The sequence below is a fragment of the Mirounga leonina genome, unplaced genomic scaffold (assembly GCF_011800145.1).
Source record: "Mirounga leonina isolate KUSES-001 unplaced genomic scaffold, KU_Mleo_1.0 Mir_125, whole genome shotgun sequence".
NCBI lineage: Eukaryota > Metazoa > Chordata > Mammalia > Carnivora > Phocidae > Mirounga > Mirounga leonina.
In genome coordinates, this window is record NW_023270305.1 from 7633749 (window position 1) to 7655053 (window position 21305).

The window sequence follows — 21305 nt, forward strand, 5'->3', positions numbered from 1 at the left end:
CTGGGAATTGTAGCGGGTGCGGTGTCTGGGGCCCGCAGCCCCAGCTTGCCCTTCCACTTGCTGTGCTGTTACTGCGCAATCCATGAAATCAGTGTCAGGGGATAGACCCAGCAAGCTATGCTGCGAAGTGGCTTGTGGGTCCAGCAGGATGATAGTGAGCCCCTGGTAGGGCAAGGCACGGTGGAGGCATTGTGAGTCAGTGCAGGTCTTTGGACAGTACGCTGCGCGACTCCCAGCGCCTCGCTATAAACCCTGTGCTGGGAATCCATCCTTTAAGGATGCACACTTGATATTGCAGGGCCTACGAAGGACGGAAGGAAGGGGATTCAGGTTACCAGAGGTGGGGTGGTCCAGAATGGAAAAACCTCGTCTGCAAACCTCCCCCATTTCATAGTCTTCACGAGGTCCTTGGGGCGGAGCTAACTGCAGAGGCTCTGGACGTCCTGGGGGAGTGGGAGGTGGCTAAGGTGGCGGCTGCGGGAGCTGCAGCCGTAGTAAATCCTTGAGAAAGATGGAACCCCGGAAAGAGCAGAGGAACTGAGGGAGGCGCTCTCACAGGTCCTCAGAGGTGCCCAAAGCTTTCGCTAGGGTTGTGTGTACTCAGGCACTGTCATCTTAGAACAGCCACGTCCCCCGACCTCACGGAGCTAATAAAGGAACCGATGTGGCTCCTGCAATGGGCCTTAGCATAAGCCATGGCCAAGTGCGCACACCATACTACGGCTTGCACTGGCTGGGCTAAAGCCGTCGAAGCCCCAAGCCCACTGACTAACCCTCCGTCTCTGCGCCCAGAAATCAGTTCTCTGGGATCCAGACTCCGTTTCTCTCCTGGGGAGCGTCCTTATGAAGCTGGGGAAGAAGGGCTGGGATCTTGCTCCACTAGGGGAGATCCCCCAGGCCGGTTCAAACCCGGACGGTCCTCATTCTCAGTGGGCCGTGGGACCGGTCAAGAAGGTTTTGAGGGCAAGACCAGACATCTAGAGGAGTGGTGGACAGGGCCTGCAGCGGAGAGTTCATCTAGAGAGTCCATCTAGATGAGTTGTGGGCAGGGTACTGTGAGGTGCCCCAGTCCTGGGCCGCCCGTCCAGGCCTGTCCAGCAGGGGGCAGCGTGGCTCCGAACGCGGAGGGCCGGGCTCATCCGCGCCGGCCCAGCCAAGGCCACACGGGCAAGTTGGGTTCCGGAACCGCGGAGTTCCAGCCCGCACTGGGCGGGGGGGGGGAGGCATGCCCGGAGGAGGTGAGGACGGTGCAGTGAAAGGCGAGAGCGTTTTAACTCCTACGGCCCGGGCTTCCTTTCTCAGGCCCGCAGGGCCCTGCCTGAGGCTGGGGCATTGGGTCCCCGCGGCAGGGAAGCTCGGCCCAGCCGTCTCCGCGGCCGCTGAGAGCCGGGCACAGAAGCCCGAGAGGCCGCGCGCTCGGCTTGGGAAAGGCCGCGGGCGCCAGCGCCTGCGCCTCCCTGCGGTCGGGACTCTGGAGCTGTGGGGAGTCCCGCCCCGCCCCAAACAGGAGAGCCCCCGGCGGCCTGGCCTCTAATTGTGGGAAAACTAGACGCCCCGGGGAAGGTTCAATTTGTGGAGGGCGGACTCAGATTTCCCCTCCTAAACTTCCCGGGCCTCCCAGGGCGCCCGCCCCCGCCATTCCTAACAAGGCTTTAAAAACTGTAGGGAATCTTCGAGGGCGTGGGGCCGTGCCCCGGGCAGGGGACGAGCCCCAGCCAAAGAACTGTTTCTGGGGGATCCTAATGGAGAGAGGGTTGTAGGTTTGGGGCTTTGGGGGAGGCAGCGGTGATTGTGCACGTGCAGCCGGGTATGGGGGCCCAGGGGACAGTCCTGGGCCTGAGGCTATCAGTGAAGGCACCCCCTTCCCTCACCAGAGCAGATGCAGGAGGTCAGTACGGAAGCCTTTGGTTGGAGAGGTGGGGGCCATTCTGTTCCCTTAGTGGACCCTAAGCGACCCCGGGACCCGGAGACGTTGAGATTTCTCACGGCCGACGTCCTGGCCTGGCCGCAGGCTCGGCTTCTTTATAAAACCCCAGCGGTTTGGAGGTGAGGACTGGGGGCCCTGAGACCTAAGACCGAAATGGAGGAGTGAAGTAAGAAAAGAAACCCGGGACGGGATCCGAGGTAGACCAACACAGGGAGAGAGGAGGCTTCTCCATCCATCTCAACCCTAGCACCTCAATAAGGCGGGGGTCCGGAAGCGGGACAGGTTGGAGCGGGTAGGGAAACCTGCTCCTTTCGAGGAAAGGAGCCTCCCAGTTTCCTGTGTTTGGGAGGGAAAATACCCATCCTGCAATGCCTGTAAAATAACCGTTTATTTCATATTTTAAAAAACTCCAGTGATAAATGTCCGTTACCGATGGTCAGCATAAAGTGCCAATCGCAATACAACGCCCTGCTCCTAGCCGGCTGCTCGCTGGTGGTGACTGGGCGGCGGAGCAGGGGCGCGGGAGGCCGGGCCCCCTCCAGCCCCAGGGCGCCCCCGCCCCGCCGTCTGAGTCCGAGGGCCAAGGACCCGCGGCCGCGCCGCGGCCAGGGAGGGGGCATCCGCGGCCCCGCGGCCCCAGGGCCGGGCTGCTGAAGCAGATACATGGATTACACTTTTGCAGGCTCCCCGGGGTGGGGATGGGGACGGGAGGAGGGGTTGAAAGCTGCGAACGCGCAGAACTTCTTTCCCTCTCCCCTCTCTCTCCGCAGGCAGAGTTACAAGCTTATATGGTCAAAGAAAAAAAAAATAATAAAGAAAACGTATAAAATAACAATAGAAAAAGTAATACTTCTGGGAGAGGCGCCGCTGCGGCTCCGCGGAGCTTTCGTTCTTTTTTTAAATGCAGTTTCCCTTCCGCCACGTGAGTACCGCCTTTTGGCCAAGACTTTAGCCGCGTCCTGGGGGAGCCGCCCGGGTGGCTGGGGTCACGGCTCGGGGCGGGGCTCTCGAGTTCCGCGTGCGCCCGGGACCCAGGGGACAAATTTGGGATAGGGAAAGGTCCCGGGAACCCCTCCCGCTGCCCGCCGGAGTCGCCTTCGGCTTCAGGTCCCTCTGGAGGAAGGGGCAGCGTGACCCAGGGTGCTGGTGACCCGGAGGCTCTCTTTAGCATTTGATCTTGGAGGTTTTGAGCTCCTTCACCTGTGAGTGTAGCGTCTTGTGGACAGCGAGAGTCCTGGACTGGCAGAATCCTTTCCCACACTCCTGACACTTGAAGGGCTTCTCTTTGGAGTGGATATATCTGAAAGCAAAAACAGGGAAATTAATCTTTGCAAAATGATGTCATGTTATACACAGTTATCCAAGATCCCCTCCCACAGCAATGAGGCACTTGCCCTCCAAAGAAAGGGGAGAGGCAGGCGGGGGGTACCTAGTGTGGAGTGGGCAAAATGTGAAGTGTGTGGATCGAGTGAAGGAAACCCATAGGCAATGTCTGATCCATCGGATCGGTCCACAGGTCTAGCTAGGCCCGCCCCTGCCTTCCCCAGAGGGACAAGCACGGTTTCCTTATAAGGCCCGGGTTAACAATAAAGGCGAACGAGGGGACCTGGGGGGGGTGGGCAATTTGCTGGAGCTGTGCTGTCCAAGCTGGGGCAGCACTAGCCACATGTAGTTATTAAAATTAAAATTCAGTAAAACTAAAAAGTTAATCTCGCAGTCACACTAGTTGTGCGTTTCAAGTGCTCAGTGGGGACATGTGTCATGAGTCCCGCTTTCCATCACTGCAGAAATTTGTAGTGGACAGCGCTGCAGATGGGAGAAGGGTGAGGCCAGCTGTGCCTGCCCGTCTGGAGCTTGTGGAGACCTGACTTATTCTTCCCAGGTTCTCTCCACCCCATCCTCCAAGAACCTATCCCTGAGCCTTCCTTTGCTATGTTAGAGAATTCCCAGGAACTGTGATGCTTGGAGCCAGAGCTGGGCTCAAGAACTGCCTCATTAGGGTGGAGGAAGGTGAGAACAGAGACAGACAGCTTTTGGGGGGGGCCACCCGCAGTACCTGTGGTCCCGTAAGTGGTCTTGCCTCCGGAAGGCTTTGTGGCAGATATCACAGGTGTAGGGCCGCTCATCGGTGTGTGTCCGCTCATGGATAAGGAGGTTGTAGGACTTGGTGAAGTGGCGGCCACAGAACTTGCAGACGAACTCCTTCTTGGTCTTGGAAGGCAGGCGTCCCCTTGTGGGCTTCTTTTCTGGGGACAGCTTGGTTACATCCAGGAGAGCACCCAGCCCACCAGCGGGGGACCCAGGACCCTCCCTCCGGGCAAGCTTGGATGGATCTTCCTGCGTGGCAGCCAAAGCCAGGTTGGCAAAATCAAAGCGTGGCTTGGTCTTGAGTGCGGAGGGGCCACTGCCTCCAGCGGTGATCTCGGGCTTAGGCTGGATTACATGAGGAAACCAGGGAAAGGCGGGCAGTGGGAAGCGCGTGTCCACCAGGCTGGACACGGCGCCTGGCACTTTGGAGAAAGAGGAGCGCGGCAAGTGCATGGCGGGGTAGCCCAGCGTCCACTGGTGCAGGTGCACAGCGTGCAAGGCACTGAAACCATACAGGTTGGGCAGGTGGTCCGAGGGCACCGTGGGCAGGCCGTTCACTGCCTGAAGGAAGGAGTAGTTGGTGAGCTGCAGGGATGGGTGAATGGGCACCGGCGCTGGCAAGGTTTTGCTGCCCATTGTGGTAGTTGCAGTGGGGTCTTGATCTCAATCTGCAAAGGAAAGAAGAAGAAAAGGGAGAAAAAAAGAGAAGTTCAGGGTAGGTCGCCCTCCTCCTGAATTCCAGCCCAGCCACACCCTCTTCGTCCCCCCAGGGCAGATGCTGGGCGTCTGAGACCCCCGCTGAGGGAACCCACTGCCCTCACAGAGAAGATGGAACCCTCTCTGATGCAAGGGCTCCCTCCAAATGGCCTTCGCAGAGACACACAACTTGCTACAGAAACTAAATCCTACGGAACTCCACCAACTTAAGTGAAGGCCTCCAGTGTCCAGAGCCCTGAGAAAGGCAGGGACACAGGGACACTGGTGTGTGGAAATTTACATCCGCGCAAGCCTGAGTCAACACAGAATTGCACTCTCCTGCGAAGAGAGCAGGAACTTGGAAGCACGCTTACACATTCACGTGCAGATAAACAAACAGAGAAACGCGCAGTGGCAGATAAACGCGATTCACGCGCTCCGAAGCAGTTGACAAGGTGCATCCCAGATAAACGGAGATGATCAGTGTTGTGCTACTCAACAAAATGCAGGAACTGGCCCGAATGTGGTCACACACCCACACGCGGGAGCACACACATACACACACAGGAGATCGCACCGAACCCATGAGAGGCCTCACAGAGAGAGCACACATACAAACACACACAAATCTGTACGTCTCCCGCTTCCCGTGCGTTAAACTCTACTAGCTGATCTTCAGTTTGGCTTCCAGAAGTCATGTCATCTTTCTCCTCAAAACTCTCAACTTCGACGTCAAATTTGCTTTTCTGCCTCACTATTAATGAGCCCTGTGGACAACACCCTCTCTGCTTTTGGACTGACTCCTTACCTTAGCCCCTGGGGGATCACCTTGGTTTCAGCGAGGAAACTGACACCCACGTTCATTTACTCATTCAAACATCTGCCGTCACACATGAGGGAGCTTCAGTGCCCTCCCTATCCCATAAAAAAGGGGGCGGTGTCTTTGGGTTCTCTGGATGTTTCTGTGTGCAGTGACACCTGGGCAGGTAGGTATGCCCATGGGCTACAGAATTGAGGCTGGGCCTCAGCTGCTTTGATCTCTGCCCCTCAGAATGCAAGGCTGGGAAGCTGAAGCGACCAAGCAGGCGGGCATCTCCTGGCCTGCTTGGTCAGGGTCTCCAGCCTCCGTGGACAGATCAGGGCTCTGTAGAGAGGCTTTTCATCCCTGAGCCTCCCAGACATTCCTGCGATTTTCAGTCTGTCCAGTGAAAGCAAAAAATGGAGAAGGAAAGTAGAAAGTACACGTGGGGCCTTGGGAGGCTCAAGTGCTGAACTCTCTGGGCTCTGAGCTGGGGGCTACTTAAGAAGTCACTGTGGGAGCAGGGTACTTGGGGAGCCCTTCTCCTTGCCTGTCTCAATCCCCTGCTGCCCACTTCTTCCTTTACTCCTCATTTCCCCCTCTTCTCTTCATCAGCTTGTTCCTCTAACCTTCAGTAAGTCCCCCTCCCTGAGTTGTGCAGGCCACTGTTCTGCTCCTTCCAGGGACAGACACTGACACCACCCAGACAGCTTCCCCAGCCTAGCTTACCCTCAGCCCAAGGCCAAAAGTCCCAGTCAGAGACTCCGCAGCCTTTCACTGCAGCAAAGCTTTTAATGGGAGAGTGCCCTGCCCATTCAGGAAGGAGTAAGGACAATCTTGACCCAGAAACGCTTTCCCTTGGAAGCTGGCAGAGAGGTCACTGGCTGAATAGTGGGCTGGTAGGGACAGAGGTTCTACTGGGGGTGGAAGGTGCAAAACACGGAGAGCCTGCAGAAGTTTCCGTCTGCGAGTTACTTAGCAATGGTCTGAAAACCCAGCGTCAAGGCAGCAATTAATTCAGCCTCGGGGCTACGGGAGGCACAACTCTGCGGTGACCGAGCCTTTGGAGCAGGAGTGCCCACCCCGGTGGAAGAGCCAGGGCCTTCGGACCAGTCTTCTCTGCTGCTTGGATCACTGGTGGCCCCGTGATCCTAGAGCGACGGGATCATCCTAGAGCGCTAAGACATGGCGAATCAAAATACGAATGGGGCCAGAGAGAAAGCAGGGGCCCTTTGGGGTTGGAGAGGAGAGAGGAGGAAGAAGGGAGAAAGAGAAGACTCGCCAACTTCAAACGTTGGCCCAGACTTAGGCGAGGTGAGCGCTCTTTGATTTGCTGTCACCTCTTCTTCCCCTCCAGGCGCTGGAAATCAGATCCTTATCTCTGGCTCCCCGGGGCCCTCCCGGCGCCACCGGGGCCTCAGCTTGCTCCTCTCCGCTCGACCTATCCCCAGCCGAGCAATCGGCGGTGGTGCTGGGGCTCTGGGCTGCACAAGGGCCCGAGCCCGCTCGGTGCCCCGGTGGGGAGCCCACCAACGTCGGGTACTAACCTGGCCTTTCCTCGCCTACCTCCAGGAGCCGAGAGGACTTGGGGCTCCGTGGGGGGAGGGGGCGTTTGCAGCCATCACTGCTCTTGGGAGCCAACCTTTCCGGGCTATCTGCCCGATCTTGTTTCCCCCAACACTCAATTTATTTTCTTCAGCAGCGCAGCCAGTTTCTTATTTTCTGCCGCATTCCGAGGCCAGGGCTCCCCAGGCTCTCGCCAACGATTTTCCCGGGGACGAAATTCGTTCGAAACGTGGCTCCTTACACTAGTACCAAGAATGGGCGAAATGCACGATCCGGTTTCAGGCGGTCAACTAAGAGAAAAACACAGTCTCACACTCGCCTCTCCAGCCGGAGAGGATGGACGAACTCCCAGCCCCTCCGGGCCCCGTTGCCCTGACCCCTGGGACTCGTGTGTGAACGCTTTAGATTTTTAAACACCAGGGGAAACACCTCTCCCCGGGCCAGGCAGCCACTTGGCAAGGAGCTTGAGCCTCGGGACCTGGGAGGTGCGGGTAAAGATCCCGACTGCACGCCGCAGAAGCAATTCGCGCTTCCGAGCCTGGGTCCCCTGCGCAGTGCCGGCGCTGCTTCCCTCGCGCGGTGGAGCGCCAATCTCAGGTCTGCAGCCAGCCCTACGCTGGGCATTAATGAAGTGTGTAGAGTCTATTAAAGTGGTTTATTCGGGGCTAATTGAGCGTGAGCGAGTTAACTGCTTGCATTAATGAGAACGGAGCGAACTCCACGAGCTTGCGCCTGAAGGAGCCCAGCAGCAGCCCCAGAAAATCATCCTTGACACCGAATCCCCAACACACTCGCGGTGACAGGAGTCCAGACCCCCGGTGGGAGGACTAACCACCACCGGATACTTCTGTTGAATTCTCCCAACAAACGAGACCGAACGAACCCTTTGGCTAGGCGGCCATCCCGCAGCATTTTTTTAAACTCCCGCTGTGTCCTTAGCGATCTGTTCCCCAATCTTAATGAAACCGCGATTACTTTGAGGAGCCTGGGATAGAACATCAGCCCACTGGTAGTCCCCTGTCCCTGTCAGCCCCTCTCTTCTCCAGGAGGCCGTGATCCTGGGAGACCAACTAGCTTTGCACGTGGTTTCTGTTCCCAAAAGCTAGCGCGCAGCTCTTAGCCCGGTTGAAATTTACCAAATTGTGGCAACAAAGAAACCCTCGGAGCTACTTTACACCCTGAGAGCCTATCCCGCTACTGCGCGAGCTGCTGAAAAAGGACTGGATGTGGGTTTTCATTCTTCTGATCAGAGACATTTCGGGAAAGAAATTAGTTCCGCAGGCAGCCCCTCACCTCTTTTCCTCTCTCCTCCGACTTCCCCCTTCTCTCCCGAAGGCTGAGTTAGGGGACAGTCCGGGGAGGAAACGAATCCTTCCCTTAGAAGCCCCAAACCGGAGACACTCACGGCACCCATAGCGTTTCCGCTACTTCGGAGTGCGGGTCACCGATTGGAAAGTAGTGTTTCGCGCCCCCCTGCACGCTTCCCTGCACCGAAACAGTGGCGGGTTACTCCCCAGGCCTTGACTACACAGAGCAATTATCTACAGAGAACACCCCAAAGTTAGAGCTCAAGTGCAAGGCTGGGTCAGGCACGAGGCCCTGCGCTCCCGGTCCAGCCGGCCTGATACCTGAGCGCAACTCCGAAATAGGAAAAAAGAAAACTTGCACGTAGAGCGCGACCTGGCTGGGGCATGCACCTGTCCCTGGCGCCGTCGGCTGCGGCCGTGGCCATCCATCCACTCTCTTTTCCTTCTTCGTCCGCTAAAGTAGGTCAGACTGAGCTAGGCGTGCATCTCGGGAAAGTTTGTGCCCGCTGAAGTTTCTTCGGTTTCTTAGAGGGGGGCCCACAGGCTGACTTCCGAAATCCGCAGGCATCTCGCCCCGGATTCCATGGAGCCTGGCCGCACGAGGAGCAGGAGTGGAGGCCCGCCCCCTCATTCCCCAGAGGTCAGAGGCCGAAGACCCCGCGCGGGAAGTCCCCGAGCCAGCACCCCCAACCACCCTGGGCTGCAGCTGCTCTCACTTTCACAAAGGTCCTGCAGCCTTCGTTTGGCAAGAGGAGCTTCCTTCTGGGACCCAGAGAGAGGAGACACCCGCCGCACTGTGACAGGGGACCCGGGAGTGCTGCCCGCATTCCCCTCGCCGAGCAGGGGCTCCCAGGGCTGCAGTTACCTTGTTCCGCGGCGGTCCCGGGCTGAGGGCGTCTCTGGGGCTCCGCTGCGGGGGACCCGGGAAGCCAGAGGCGCTGGATTCCACAGGCACCCCCGGAGCTCTAGAGTCCTGGCTCCTCTCCGGCTGCGGGGACTCGGAGCGCCCGACACGCGGGAGCGCTCGACTGCCCCGGAGTCCTGCCCTTCGGGGGATGGTGAGCCCCGCTCGCGGCTCCCTGGTTGGGTCTGAACCGGGAGCGGCTGAGAACTTGCTGGGGAGAGACCGAGCTCCGACTCACTCATCCCTTAGCACCGAGCCGCCTACTTATTTTAATCCACCACCCTCCTCCCTCCCTCCCTCCCTCTCTCCCTCCCTCCTCCCTTTGCCTCAGGATTCCTCCCCTCCCTCCCCTGTCCCCCAACCCTGCCCTGCGCCTGCGCACTGAGAGACAAAGTTTTGCTGACCGGGGCAGCAGACTTTGGCAGCCGCGCTCACTTGGCCCCGGCCTCTCCCGACGTGCGTCCCCTGCTTTTCAGTCCGGTGCGACCCCTTTTGCATTGTTAGGCCCACCACCGCACCCCTGGCGTGCTAGAGGAAACAGCCTCAAGCGGAGGAGAGCAGGCTGAAACTTCGCATTTTGCGGTCCTATTCCTGCATGCCTGGGACACAGCCTATGCAGGGTTGGGGGAGTACACCGGGATCCCCGCCCTGTAGCTGGGACTCCAGAGCTCTTTGGACCCTGGCAGAGTCGCCCTTTCTCCCAGAATCCCTTCCCAGAGGCGCAGGGCCCTGGGTATGGAGCAGTTCCTGGACATCTGCAGAGTGCTCACCCCCAGGGCAGCCCAGACCCCAATGCCTAGGGCTGACCCCAGACTCTGGGTTGTGGAGTTCAGTGGAAAGATCAGAGGTGGAGGGTGGGGGAAGGAGGTCAAGAAAGTTATTGTCCTAGATGCCAAAACCCTCTGGGATTCCACCCTAAGGCACTGTCGCACCCTCCAATCATGTATTCATTTGTTCTGGGAGGATAGGTTGGGAGTTTGGAGAGCAAGCTGCAAAGTTCCTCAGCTTCAGGACCTCTGAGCCCAAGGAGCTTGTTCAGGTGGCATTTGGGACCTAAGGAGGGGTCAGGATTCTGTCTGCAAGAAATTCTGTCTTCACTGCTTCCGCCTTAGGGAGAGTGCCCATACCTTACTGACTGCTGGGCTCTGAGCGCTGACCTCCAGCTGACCCCAGCCCTGACCTCTTGCTGCCACCTCTCTGGAACACCAGCCCTGGATTCAGGAGGAGGCAAAGGTTTCCCAGGGCTTGGGTGGGTCCAGATTTACACCACTGCACTCCCAAGGTTTGCCCCAAGGTTGCTGCTGAGTGATCCACCCAGCGCCTCAGTGGGTCTCTAGCGTATTACTTCTGTGTCTCTGGGGGAGGAAATGGTGCTTTGTCCAGCTTCGCTCTGCAAGTCTGATGTGACATTTTTAGGGTGTCATTCTCTGACCTAGGGAAATGATAGTGGAAATGCCGCCAAAAGGCATAGTTGGAAAAAGACCCTTGTCTTATCCACAGGCCTTTAGGACAGAACCTGGCCTCTAGCTCCTAGGTAACTTTGACTTGGGTGGGGAGGAGGGAGAGGGGGTGCAGTTTTTGTCCCAAGGGACTGCACTCATCCCCTGCCACAGGTTGGTGCTGAGTCAGGGGCCCACATAAGTCTGCCTATGCAGTTGGAATCCAACAGCTGCCAGCATGGGGCGACATTCTGGCCAGGGAGCAGCCCCTTGGGAGCAGAAAGGAGTTGAGATCACTCCTTTCCCTGAGATTCCATGGCAGCAAGTTCTAAGAGGAGGGGAAGGCCTGGAAGGAAAGCCCAGCAGGGTATTCCTGGATTGTGCTCGCTTCCACCTTGGTCCAGGGAATTTGCCTGTACCAGTCGCCGCAGGCTTTCCTAGGAGACAAAGCTTGGGAACCTCCATTAGCAGCCATGAAAGCACCCAAGAAAGGCCCCCACAGTTGGCCGTCTGGCTGTCCAGATTGCTTAGGAAAAGCTCCGAAGAGGACATTCAGGTGGGATGGAGCTTCCCAGGTGTACAAACTCCATCTCCTGCTCAAAACACACAGTATAACTGTATTTCCTCCATCTTTCCATTTGCCTTTTTCTTCTGAATCAGGGCCCTTGGCCAACATGCTTCAAGGGCTTGTAGAAATCTCCAGGTAGTAGGATCCCTAAAGAGCTCTTGGAAAGAGAGTCTTTAGGGATTCTGAAGAAAGGACCATGCAACTGGTTGTTTGATGCCACTTTTGCCAGCGTACCTGGAAAACTGATTTGGACTCAGGGCAAATCTTGGAATTTAGCAGGTGTAGGGCAAGATGGGGATGCAAGGTTGGAGCTGGCTCCTCATAGCCCAGCGTCTCGGGCTTTGCCTCCCAGAGGCCTTCTGGCTGCCTCCCCCGGAGCTGGTCTGCAAGGGAGGACAAGACAAGGTGAGTGCTGTGGGACTCTGGCACAGCTGGGGCAAAGATGGGCCTGTTTCAGATACCTGGCTTGGAAGATGCTCCTTCTAGGTCTTGCTCTGACAAGGAACAAACCCAGAAACCTCAGAAATGAAATGAAAGATTTGCTAGTTGCTGGAGTCCTCCACCCCAATCCAAGCTCCCAAGGCGGTGACCCACAAACCATGGCCTCAGTCTCCACTGGAAGCCAACCAGGTTCTGGTTCCCCCTGAGTAGGGCAAGCAGAAGAAGCCCAGAAAGCTAAGAACCCCTCTGCCCTCCATTCGAGGAGGAACAGCAGAGGATCCCCTCCCCCGACTATTTAAGAGAAACTGATCGGTTTAAAGGAGGTCTATTTAAGAGAAACTGATCAACCTAAAGCAGGTCGCAGTGCTACGGGACTCCGACTTGGCTGGATTGAGGAGGGCAGGACCCAGGACACCTAAAGTCTCCCATGTTACTTTTTAGGGAAGTCAGATTCATTTAGGACTCACAAGGACATCACGTTTGGAATTTAGTAAACGTCCTCCGTAGCCAGAACCCAGCCATCCTATGGTGTCGGAGCCCACTGCAGGTGACGAAACTCCTGTGTGGACACCCATCCCATTCCCGGGCGGCCAGCGCACTCCGCCACCCGCGGCTGCAGCTTCTGCTCACTTTGAGCCTGCAAGCTCCCGCCGCCGGCGGCTAGACCCGCCGCAAACTCCGCCGGGGCTCCCTCCGACTCTCCCGCCCCCCCCCACCGCCAGCAGGGCGCAACCGCGGGGGCCCGCGGGGGCCCAGTCTCCGTTGGAACTGAGCATCCTTCGGAAAAGGTCCCCACACTAGCGACCAGGCCTCCAGGTCCGGGTTACACCCCGCCAGTGCAGGTGGGGTCCAGCGGAGATCCATAGCCGGGACTGCAGAGCTACCCGGTCTTTGCATGGCTCCCAGTCCCGCAGCGAGCCCTCGCCGCCACATTTTCTGGGCACACTTGGGGTTGTGACAGCCTCCGTAGGTCTCCCTGCCGCGGCCCCAGCTTCTCTCCCAACCCCTGCTTACTGGGAAGGAAAGAGCCCCAGCCTGTCTGCAGAGTGAAAATTGAACGGCTTCCAGAAAATTAACTAGAACGTGGCCTCTGTGGCTTTGGGTGTGTTTTGGATAAAACAAAAATGAACCCCACTTCTCCCTACTCCCCAGCCACACAAAAATGACCTCATTTTTTTTTTTAAGTTATTTACTTAGCACTTACGAGTTTTTGCTTCCAAGGCAAGCTTTCCTGTAACTACTTTGTGGACAATTGGGGCTCTGCTCATTTGACCCCCCTTTACGCATGTACAGAGCTTTCAAATAACCCGGAGATTTAGGTATCCCTCTGTAATCATTTAGATGATGGATTGTAATGGCTCAACAGTTCCTCTGGAACCATTACGATCAATCAGGTCAAAATCCAGCTTGGGGAGGGGGTAGTTTTTAAGCAGGGGAGGTAAGTAACACGACATCCACACACACTTGTACAGATAACACGCTCTGATAACGTACAAACAACTCCAGAGTCTTAGCAGAATAGATCCCAGGTGAACCCAAGAGCCGGTGTTTATTGTGACAGCGACAGACAAGTTACAGTATCAAAACTGAAAGGGAAAGTGAACTGTTTTTCCAAGCAGTTCCCGTTTCGTAAGTTCTTTGAGTCCGTAAATATCTTGTAACTATTTGTCACCTTACTAAATGTAACAATACACGTATGCATATATCTACCCTTGGTTTATAAGAAGAACATGTATAAAGCACGAATATTCATGTGAAATTGCATGAGTCCTGGCCATACTGCCATCTGTAAAATGAAATGTTGATGATGCCTTATATTGTTAGGAGCAAGTGTAAAATGTGTGTAAAAGGTGTAGTGAGTTTACACTTTTTGTACAAATGAGTTGTCAGAATTATTTTAGACACTTAAACACATCTACCTTGTAAGACTACTGAACTTTTCCTCTTATCCAAAGGTGGAAATAAATGTATTAGAAACGAAGCAGTGTCTAATCAAACGGAGGATGGTGAAGAGAAGTTATTTTAACTGAATTCTGTATAGGCAGGGTGAAACCCTGGGGATAGAATTTCCTTACCATACCCGCGGCGCTGCGTCTTTAACGGGCTACATCCGCGGCGGTCGGCGCTGGAGGAATCAGCGTTCGCGGTAATTAAACATTTCCAGACACTGGAGGGTTATTATCTGCATAGCGATTTCCGGCGAAGGGACTCAGAGCTAGTCTGGCCCCGAAGTTTTATCGAGAGATTCGGGGAAGCAATCCTAAAGAAAACGCGCCACCTGCTGGCAAGCAAGTGGCATCTCCCGGCACCCCTTCCTCCCAAACTCTCAAATCCAGTTCTATTTAATCTTACCTACAAGTGGGTTTTTTCCCCTTAAATTTTCCTATGTGAGTTACGAAATTCGCCTTTCCTCGTTTAAAACCACGCACACTCTTGCGCTTCCAAGGAACAAACAAAAGAGGAATTCCCTTTTGCCACGAGGTTTCTGGTTTTCCCTGCTCCAAAACCAGATTTGTGAGTTTTTGTTTTGTTTTTAAATAATTGGAAATCCTTGGCAACTATCTATCACCATTAGTTTCTGGTCCTGGGAAGAACGATGAGCCAGGATCTGTGAAACTTTTCTTTATTCTCCCAGCTGGGTTAGCCTACCTTCCAGGTAGCCCCCAGGTTGCCTGCCAGGTGAGGAGAGGAGGATCCCTGCGCCCAGCCTTCCAGCCCCGCGCTGGTCAGTATTTGGTCCCTCCACGGATTCGAATTCTGGCTTTATTAAGAACCATAGGAATGAAGAGAGGAAGTCTGCTTCTGTAATCAGTTTCCCCGAAACACATGATGCTTCCCTACCCTTGTGCTTCCTCCCAAGCCATTAGAGTCCAGGTCCTTTGTCGCTCCCTTTCCATCCGAATTCCTTCACAGAATACTATAGCTGGACCCTCTTTTTTCCTTGGCATCAAAGCTGCATCGTTTAAATTTTTTTTTAATTTTTTGTTGAGAAGTAATTGACATACAACGATGTGTAAGTTCAAGGTGTATAAGGTGTTGGTTTGATACATTTACAGTTTGCAATATGATTACCACCACAGCGCTAACACTTCTATCACTTCATACAATTATCATTTTGGGGGGTGATAAGAACACTTACTGTCTAGTCTCTTAGCAAATGTGAAGTTTATAATGTGGTATTGTTGACATATAATCACCATATTGTGTTATAGCTCTCCAGAACTTATACTGGTTGCAGGTTTGTACCCTTAAATAACATCTCCCCAATTCTCTCAGCCCCCGCCCCCTGTCCCTGGTAACCACCGTTCTACTCTCTGTCATAAGTTCAACAAAGCTGCACCTTTGAGGCTTGCTTTCCTTGTCATCAAAGCTCCAGCTTTTTGGATAAGGACAGAGAGAAGTCTTCAGAATATACCCGATAATGTGCTCTTCAGTCTGACCTCTGCCTACGGAGGAAAACAGGGTAGGAGATCCTTGGGAGCTTCGGCTGTGCTGTTCTTGTAGGCCTGTGGCCACCTTCCTCACACTTGAGAATCGATGCAGAGAAAACAAGCTAGGGACTGAGGGAAAGACACTCTCCCTGCGCCTACCCCAGACTGTTAGAGGAAGTCTCGCTCACCTACCACCCATCACTCTCTTTGCTCCAGTGAGAAGTAGCATCTCCCAGTTCCACATCCTGAGCTTGCAATGAGGGGAGGAAAGGAATGGGACCCGACTCAGACATTCCAAAGAACTACCAAGGCTGTCAATGCCAACCCTCCCTAGGTGACGTGAAGCTGTGGGATGCCTCAGTTTGATGCATGAATAAGGGTATTCACTGGACAGAAGGAGAGTGGGGGCTTCTGCCTCTTTAGTGTTTATGGCAGGAGGGCTTCCTGAGTATAGACTGTCACACCGAAGTAGTGTTGAGTCCCGAGTGGTGGCCCCACTAGGAGAGAGGCACTTGCCCTGGGAACTTGAAAGGCATCTGGATGAAGCTCTAATAAGTGGTGGTCCTCCTCCCCCTGCTATGACTGAAACCCAAGTACCAGCTTTAGGGAGGGGGAGGGGTGAGAGATTGGAATCGAGAATGTTCCATAATATTGGCCCCTTGAGCAAATCCAGAGTGACCAGCGAGCTGTGAGAGGGCCACCCCCTCTGCTAGAAGAGCCCTTGTTGCTCTGATTTCTATGAAATCAGACTTCATAGGAGGGGGAACAAGTGGTATTTGTGGATCTGAGTGGCATTACAGAGCAGTGCAATATCTGCATGGGGCAGGAAACCACACTCCCTGTTTTAACCAACCACAAGGGCCAGGCGCCCTTCCTTCGTGGTCTCAGCCTGAGGTTGTGCGGACACTGACAACTCGGGCTTTGCTGTAGCTCCCTTTATTCCCAGGTGATTAGTTTGCTCCAGGCAAATCCACTTGCTGATCATGCAAACCATTCATTCCCTACATGCGAGCCTTTTCCCTGAAGATAAAACGTCTGCTGAAACACTTTGAACAGATCCAAAATACAAAAAGGGGAAATATATTAGCATATGATTTTTGACTTCAAAATGACTAATGGTTGGGTTCCTTTGGTATATTGGGTGTTAGTTTTCATATCATGTGTCAACAGTAAAGAAGTGGGGAGAAAATGCAAAACTAAAGTGTTATTATCAACGTATTCCAGATAAAGAATTTTCAGGAATCATGACTCGGTTTGCCAAAAATTCAGTCTATAATGAATATTTCAAAAGATTTATCTTAAAAAAAAAAGATAAACCATGAATTGTAGTAGCAGGGTTTGTTCTTTCTTGATTTTCTGAGAAGCTATCTAAGGATGCGCTGCAAAACCCTATGAATGGAAAAAGTTTGGTTCTCAGTGCTTCTGGTCCTGCAAAGGCAACAAAGTGACTGGGGGCTTGAAACACCAGAGCGGAAGGCTTGACACGGGGCACTTGAGTCTTGGTTAACCTGATACAAAACCCACCCACTGAGGAAAGGAAGGATGAACCAAGGACCCGCAGCTCTGCAGCTCCATTTAGGAGCTGGCCGGTCAGCTAATTCCTGCTGGGATGGTAACCGACAGGCAGTTAACGTGTTACTGGTTTCAGAAGGTGCTTTTCAAAATCCTGTAGCACAGAGTCACACCCAGAGATTTTCCACAGTGCAGGTTCCTGGGTCCCATCCTCAGAGTTTCTGATTTAGGAGGCTTGCTGTGGGCCCTGAGTGTCTGCATGGTTTCAAAGCTCCACAGATGATTTGGATGTCGGTGGTCTTTTGAGCACATACATACTGAGAGCCATTGGTAAAGGAGGACTCTGGCCCATGGTATACGGGTCTGGCTAAGGAAAATTCCAAGGATTGAAAAGTTACCCAGAGTCACACTGGAGTAGGGGTGTCTTTTCATAAGCCCCCTTTTCTTTACCTGCAAGAGAACTTTACCTGATAATTAACAAAAGCCTTCTCAGTTTCTCAATTTTAAGATTCCACCTCGTGCATGCTATAGGATGATGAGAGATTTGGGGCAGGTGCTTGGGTTCTGACACTCGCATCGTGTAGGAAGCTCCATGCTGCCAACATGTGGGATTTGTCCCATGAGAGAGCCATCCTGGGTCTTGAGGAAAAACACCCATTTCAGCCCATGAGAAAAACGTCGTCACTTCTGCAGGAGAGTTCTCTTGGGAACACAGATGCCCAGGAGAATGGAGGAGCAAAACTGCCCTCTAAAGTTAGGTACACAGAGTTTATAGTTTGGTCTATGAGTGTTATCAGAAGCTGCAAGGAGAAGGAAAGGGTTGTGGGCCAAGTGGGGAGTCCTTGGTTTGTCCATTCACCCTGCACATTCCAGACTTTGTAACAGAGGGCAGAATGGAAACACCACAATAGTTGCTTATTCCCTGCATTACTTGGGGTCAGGACAGCAGGTTCTAGCCAATAGGGTTGGGTTTGTTTTGTTTTGTTTTGTTTTGTTTTGTTTTGTTTTGTTTTGTTTTTTAATGCTCTTCTTTCATTTTGACAGTACTTTCCAATTTGGTTTGGCAACAACTCACTTTACGTGTCTATTAATTTTAAGAACCGTGGGAAGTGTCTGTGTGAGTACTAACAATTTGAGTCACCTATCATGTAGGTGCAGTGCACACCATTCTGATGCCCAGGCTCTAGCCCTGCTCACTGTCTTTGCCCCAAACACACGATTTAATCTCAGCTTCTAGAATAGAGAGGAAAAGCTCCTGGATGTACAAAATCAAATCAAAGAGCCATAGACTAAAGCTTAGAAAAGCTGTAGCCCCAAACCACAGGTGCCCAATGGACCCACAAACCCTGCTTTGGCCCAAGAGTAAGCAGTGTGGGCCGATGGGCCGGCCAGTAAACTGGTTCTGGCCTTTCCCCATCGTCACTGTCCTCTCCTGGCTCTCCAGAGTTTAGGGTGCTTGAGCAGAGCACCCACTGTTAAGCCGGGCACAGCTTCTCTGTAAGACAGGCAGCCTTCAGAACTTGCTCCAGGAGATGCGGGATGAGAGCTGTAGCAGCCCCTGATGGTATTTTGGGAGCAATGGTACTTGCCTCTACTTCCCACCTCCTAGTTGAAAACAGGAAGGGGCTCACAGGATCTTCTTTGGTGAGACATGAACTTACAACAGTAACATACACATTATGGATGATATTTGCACATTAATAATGCATCACTGATGTGTCATTTTGGCACAGATAATGTTTTGAAATTCCAAAGGCATCCCCAAGTGTGTTGAAATTACGTGAAGGGTCGCTTTCTCATAAATCCCAAAGTTCTTAAATATGCACTCTTGTTTGATTAGCCCCAATCTCTGCTAAACTCAGTGAAGTTATCATATCATCCTCATCAACACTCTACCAACAAAAAGGAACCAAGTTTCAGCAAGTGTGTCTCAGCTTCTCTTTCAACCCCCCTCTTTAAAATCACATGCAGGGGCGCCTGGGTGGCTCAGTTGGTTAAGCAACTGCCTTCGGCTCAGGTCATGATCCTGGAGTTCTGGGATCAAGTCCTGCATCAGGCTCCCTGCTCAGCAGGGAGTCTGCTTCTCCCTCTGACCCTCCGCCCTCTCATGCTCTCTCTCTCTCTCATTCTCTCTCAAATATATAAATAAAATCTTAAAAAAAATAAACATAAAAAATAAAATAAAATCACATGCAGGAGATGCCTAAGTCAAGGTGTGAGGTGCCATGGCCGGTGGCGCCATGGGGACAGCCACCAGCAGGGGCCGCACAGGGACATGGGGGCAGGTTGCTGGCCCCTCCTCTCCCTCTCCAGGTGTCTGCTCCTCCAGAAGTTCACAGCTCTCCGGCTGGCCCCATATGACTCCTTCCCTTATTCTGAGGTTGGAGGGGTGCGAGAATCACCACATCAAGGGAGATGTGCCTTTTAAGAGCAGGGTCTGGAACGAATCATGTTTAACCTACAGGACTGGCATAGAAATGATGGAATCGCCTCTCTTCCAAAAAGCACAAGTTATCAACTCCTGGAGGAACCTTAAACATCTCGTCTTTGACACCTCCATTTCACAGATGAGAAACCGAATCTTCAAATGTTATTTACCCAGTACCATGATGTGACCCAATCCAGTGGGTACTCTTTCCATGTTGCTCCCTGCTCCCCATCTTTGTGAGTGATGTCTGGGAGTGAGGAGTCTCCCCAGGGCCTCCCTTTGTTCTCCACCTTCAGGGCACAAAGCCTGGAGCAGGCAGCGATGTCCCGGGGAAGAGGCCCTGCGTGACCCGGGCAGGCACGTGGCCGTCTCCGGATGCACGATGGATGCCTGCGCCTGGGCTTTGGATGATTGCTGCTCAGTGCAGCAGCTTTATGAAAACATTAAATGTCATTACTTATTTCTTCATGTCCAAAATGTATACTTCAACATTTTTTCTCTGTAGACAAGTGTCCCTTTTCCTTCAATCTTCAGGCCAGATGTTCCTGGTGTAACTGGTAACAGCTGCCAAGTTGGCAGGCATGTGGCTCTGGGTAAGTCACTTTCCAAAGACCCCAAGGCCCTCTCTGCAAAACCCCTGGCATGACAGGATAAACCCATACCTGGCCCTCACAGGCCACCCGGGGAAACCCCGGGGAAGGCTGGGACCGGGCATCGGGGCGGGCAGGTTGCCAAACCGCAACTGCATTTCCCTCTTTCCTGGGGCTGAGCTGGAGTCCCTGGATAAGGAGAGCTGCCTGAGCTCCTGCCCCTCAGGCTTCCCTTCAAAGCAGTGTTTATAGTGCCATCCCCCATTATCCACGTCCTCATTTATCTGGGCACCGAGTCATTTCCCTGGCTCTCTGTCACCCTCGCCGTAGCCTGCTATGATCTCAAGTTGACATTCTATTGTTTTTGAATTTTGCTCCAGTTGTAACCGCCTGGTAGCATTTATCTTCTCTGCTCCCTTGGGCTTTGGTGAATTCCTCAATAAGGTCCCACCTCAGCGCCAGTGTTTCCAGAAAATGCAGGCACAATTTACTTCCATCTTCAGTGAACACTGGAGACACGATTCGGGCCAAAAAAATAACTCTTGCCTTTGCAATTTTTGGCTCTCGGGCTAGAAGAGCCTATTATGCGAGAATGTCATCCTGGTAAGTAAGGCTGAATTTATAAGACATGCAAATCCAAGGACAGAGACAAACACTCTCCGGACATCACACAATGTATCTATGGCTGGCTGCAGCATGATGCTCCCTCCAAGAGGTGGCGAGCTCATTCAAAGTTCTGGCTCCTTCAGACAGGAGTGAGGCCAGCACTGGGCAGGAGTAAACCACTTTGGTGAGGCTGGATGCTGGCTAGATATGAACTCAGAGGGCAGAAGACCTCCTACGCCTGAACTTTCAAGAGGCAGGTGGTGGCAGAGTGGTCTCCAGGAGTGTTCCAGCCACTGTCCCTCCATCCAGGATCCTGGGTCTCAGCCTTGGGAAGAAGCAGCTTCCACCACAGAAAGACCAAGAAGTGACAGAAAGGCTGGGCGTTGGGTCCTGACCTTGTGTCTCACTAGCTACTTGGTCTTGGGCAAGCTACTTAACCACCTGAAACTTTATCTGTGAAACGAGGTGAATACTTGTTCTTTGAGATGATTGTGATTAATGAACCAACATCTGTAAAGCTCCTGGCACAGAGGGAAAACCTGATCAAGGTTATTTCCTTCTTCTGCAGGGACCAGATTGTGGTTTTGTAACTTCGTGAACGGAGTGGTCTTTTAGGTGAATTCCCTCCTCAAAATCAGGACCGTTTTCTTTCTTTCTTTTTTTAAAGATTTTATTTATTTATTTGACAGAGAGAGACACAGCAAGAGAGGGAACACAAGCAGGGAGAGTGGGAGAGGGAGAAGCAGGCTTCCCGCCGAGCAGGGAGCCCGATGCGGGGCTCGATCCCAGGACCCTGGGATCATGATCTGAGCCCAAGGCAGGCACTTAACGACTGAGCCACCCAGGCGCCCCAATCAGGACCGTTTTCAACTTGCTGCAACAGTGCGAGTTATTACACCGATATCACTCGGCTTCAAATCCACCTTCCTACACCCCACGCTGTGGTGCTGGGGCTAGGACCCTACAAGCCCTATTTTTCCTCTCCCACCTGTTAGGTTTGTGT

At 53.5% G+C, this 21305-nt stretch overlaps 1 protein-coding gene across 1 annotated transcript; it reads right to left on the minus strand.

Moving 5' to 3' along the window:
- Positions 1–2296: 2296 nt before the first annotated feature.
- Positions 2297–9554, minus strand: OSR1 (odd-skipped related transcription factor 1). Its single transcript, XM_035000641.1, has 3 exons — positions 9249–9554; positions 3984–4683; positions 2297–3227 (listed from the first exon to the last, which is right to left on the minus strand). Exons 2-3 carry the CDS (start codon positions 4649–4651, stop codon positions 3092–3094), a joined length of 804 nt encoding a protein of 267 aa, XP_034856532.1. The 5' UTR covers positions 4652–4683; positions 9249–9554; the 3' UTR covers positions 2297–3091.
- Between the last annotated feature and the right edge of the window lie 11751 nt (positions 9555–21305).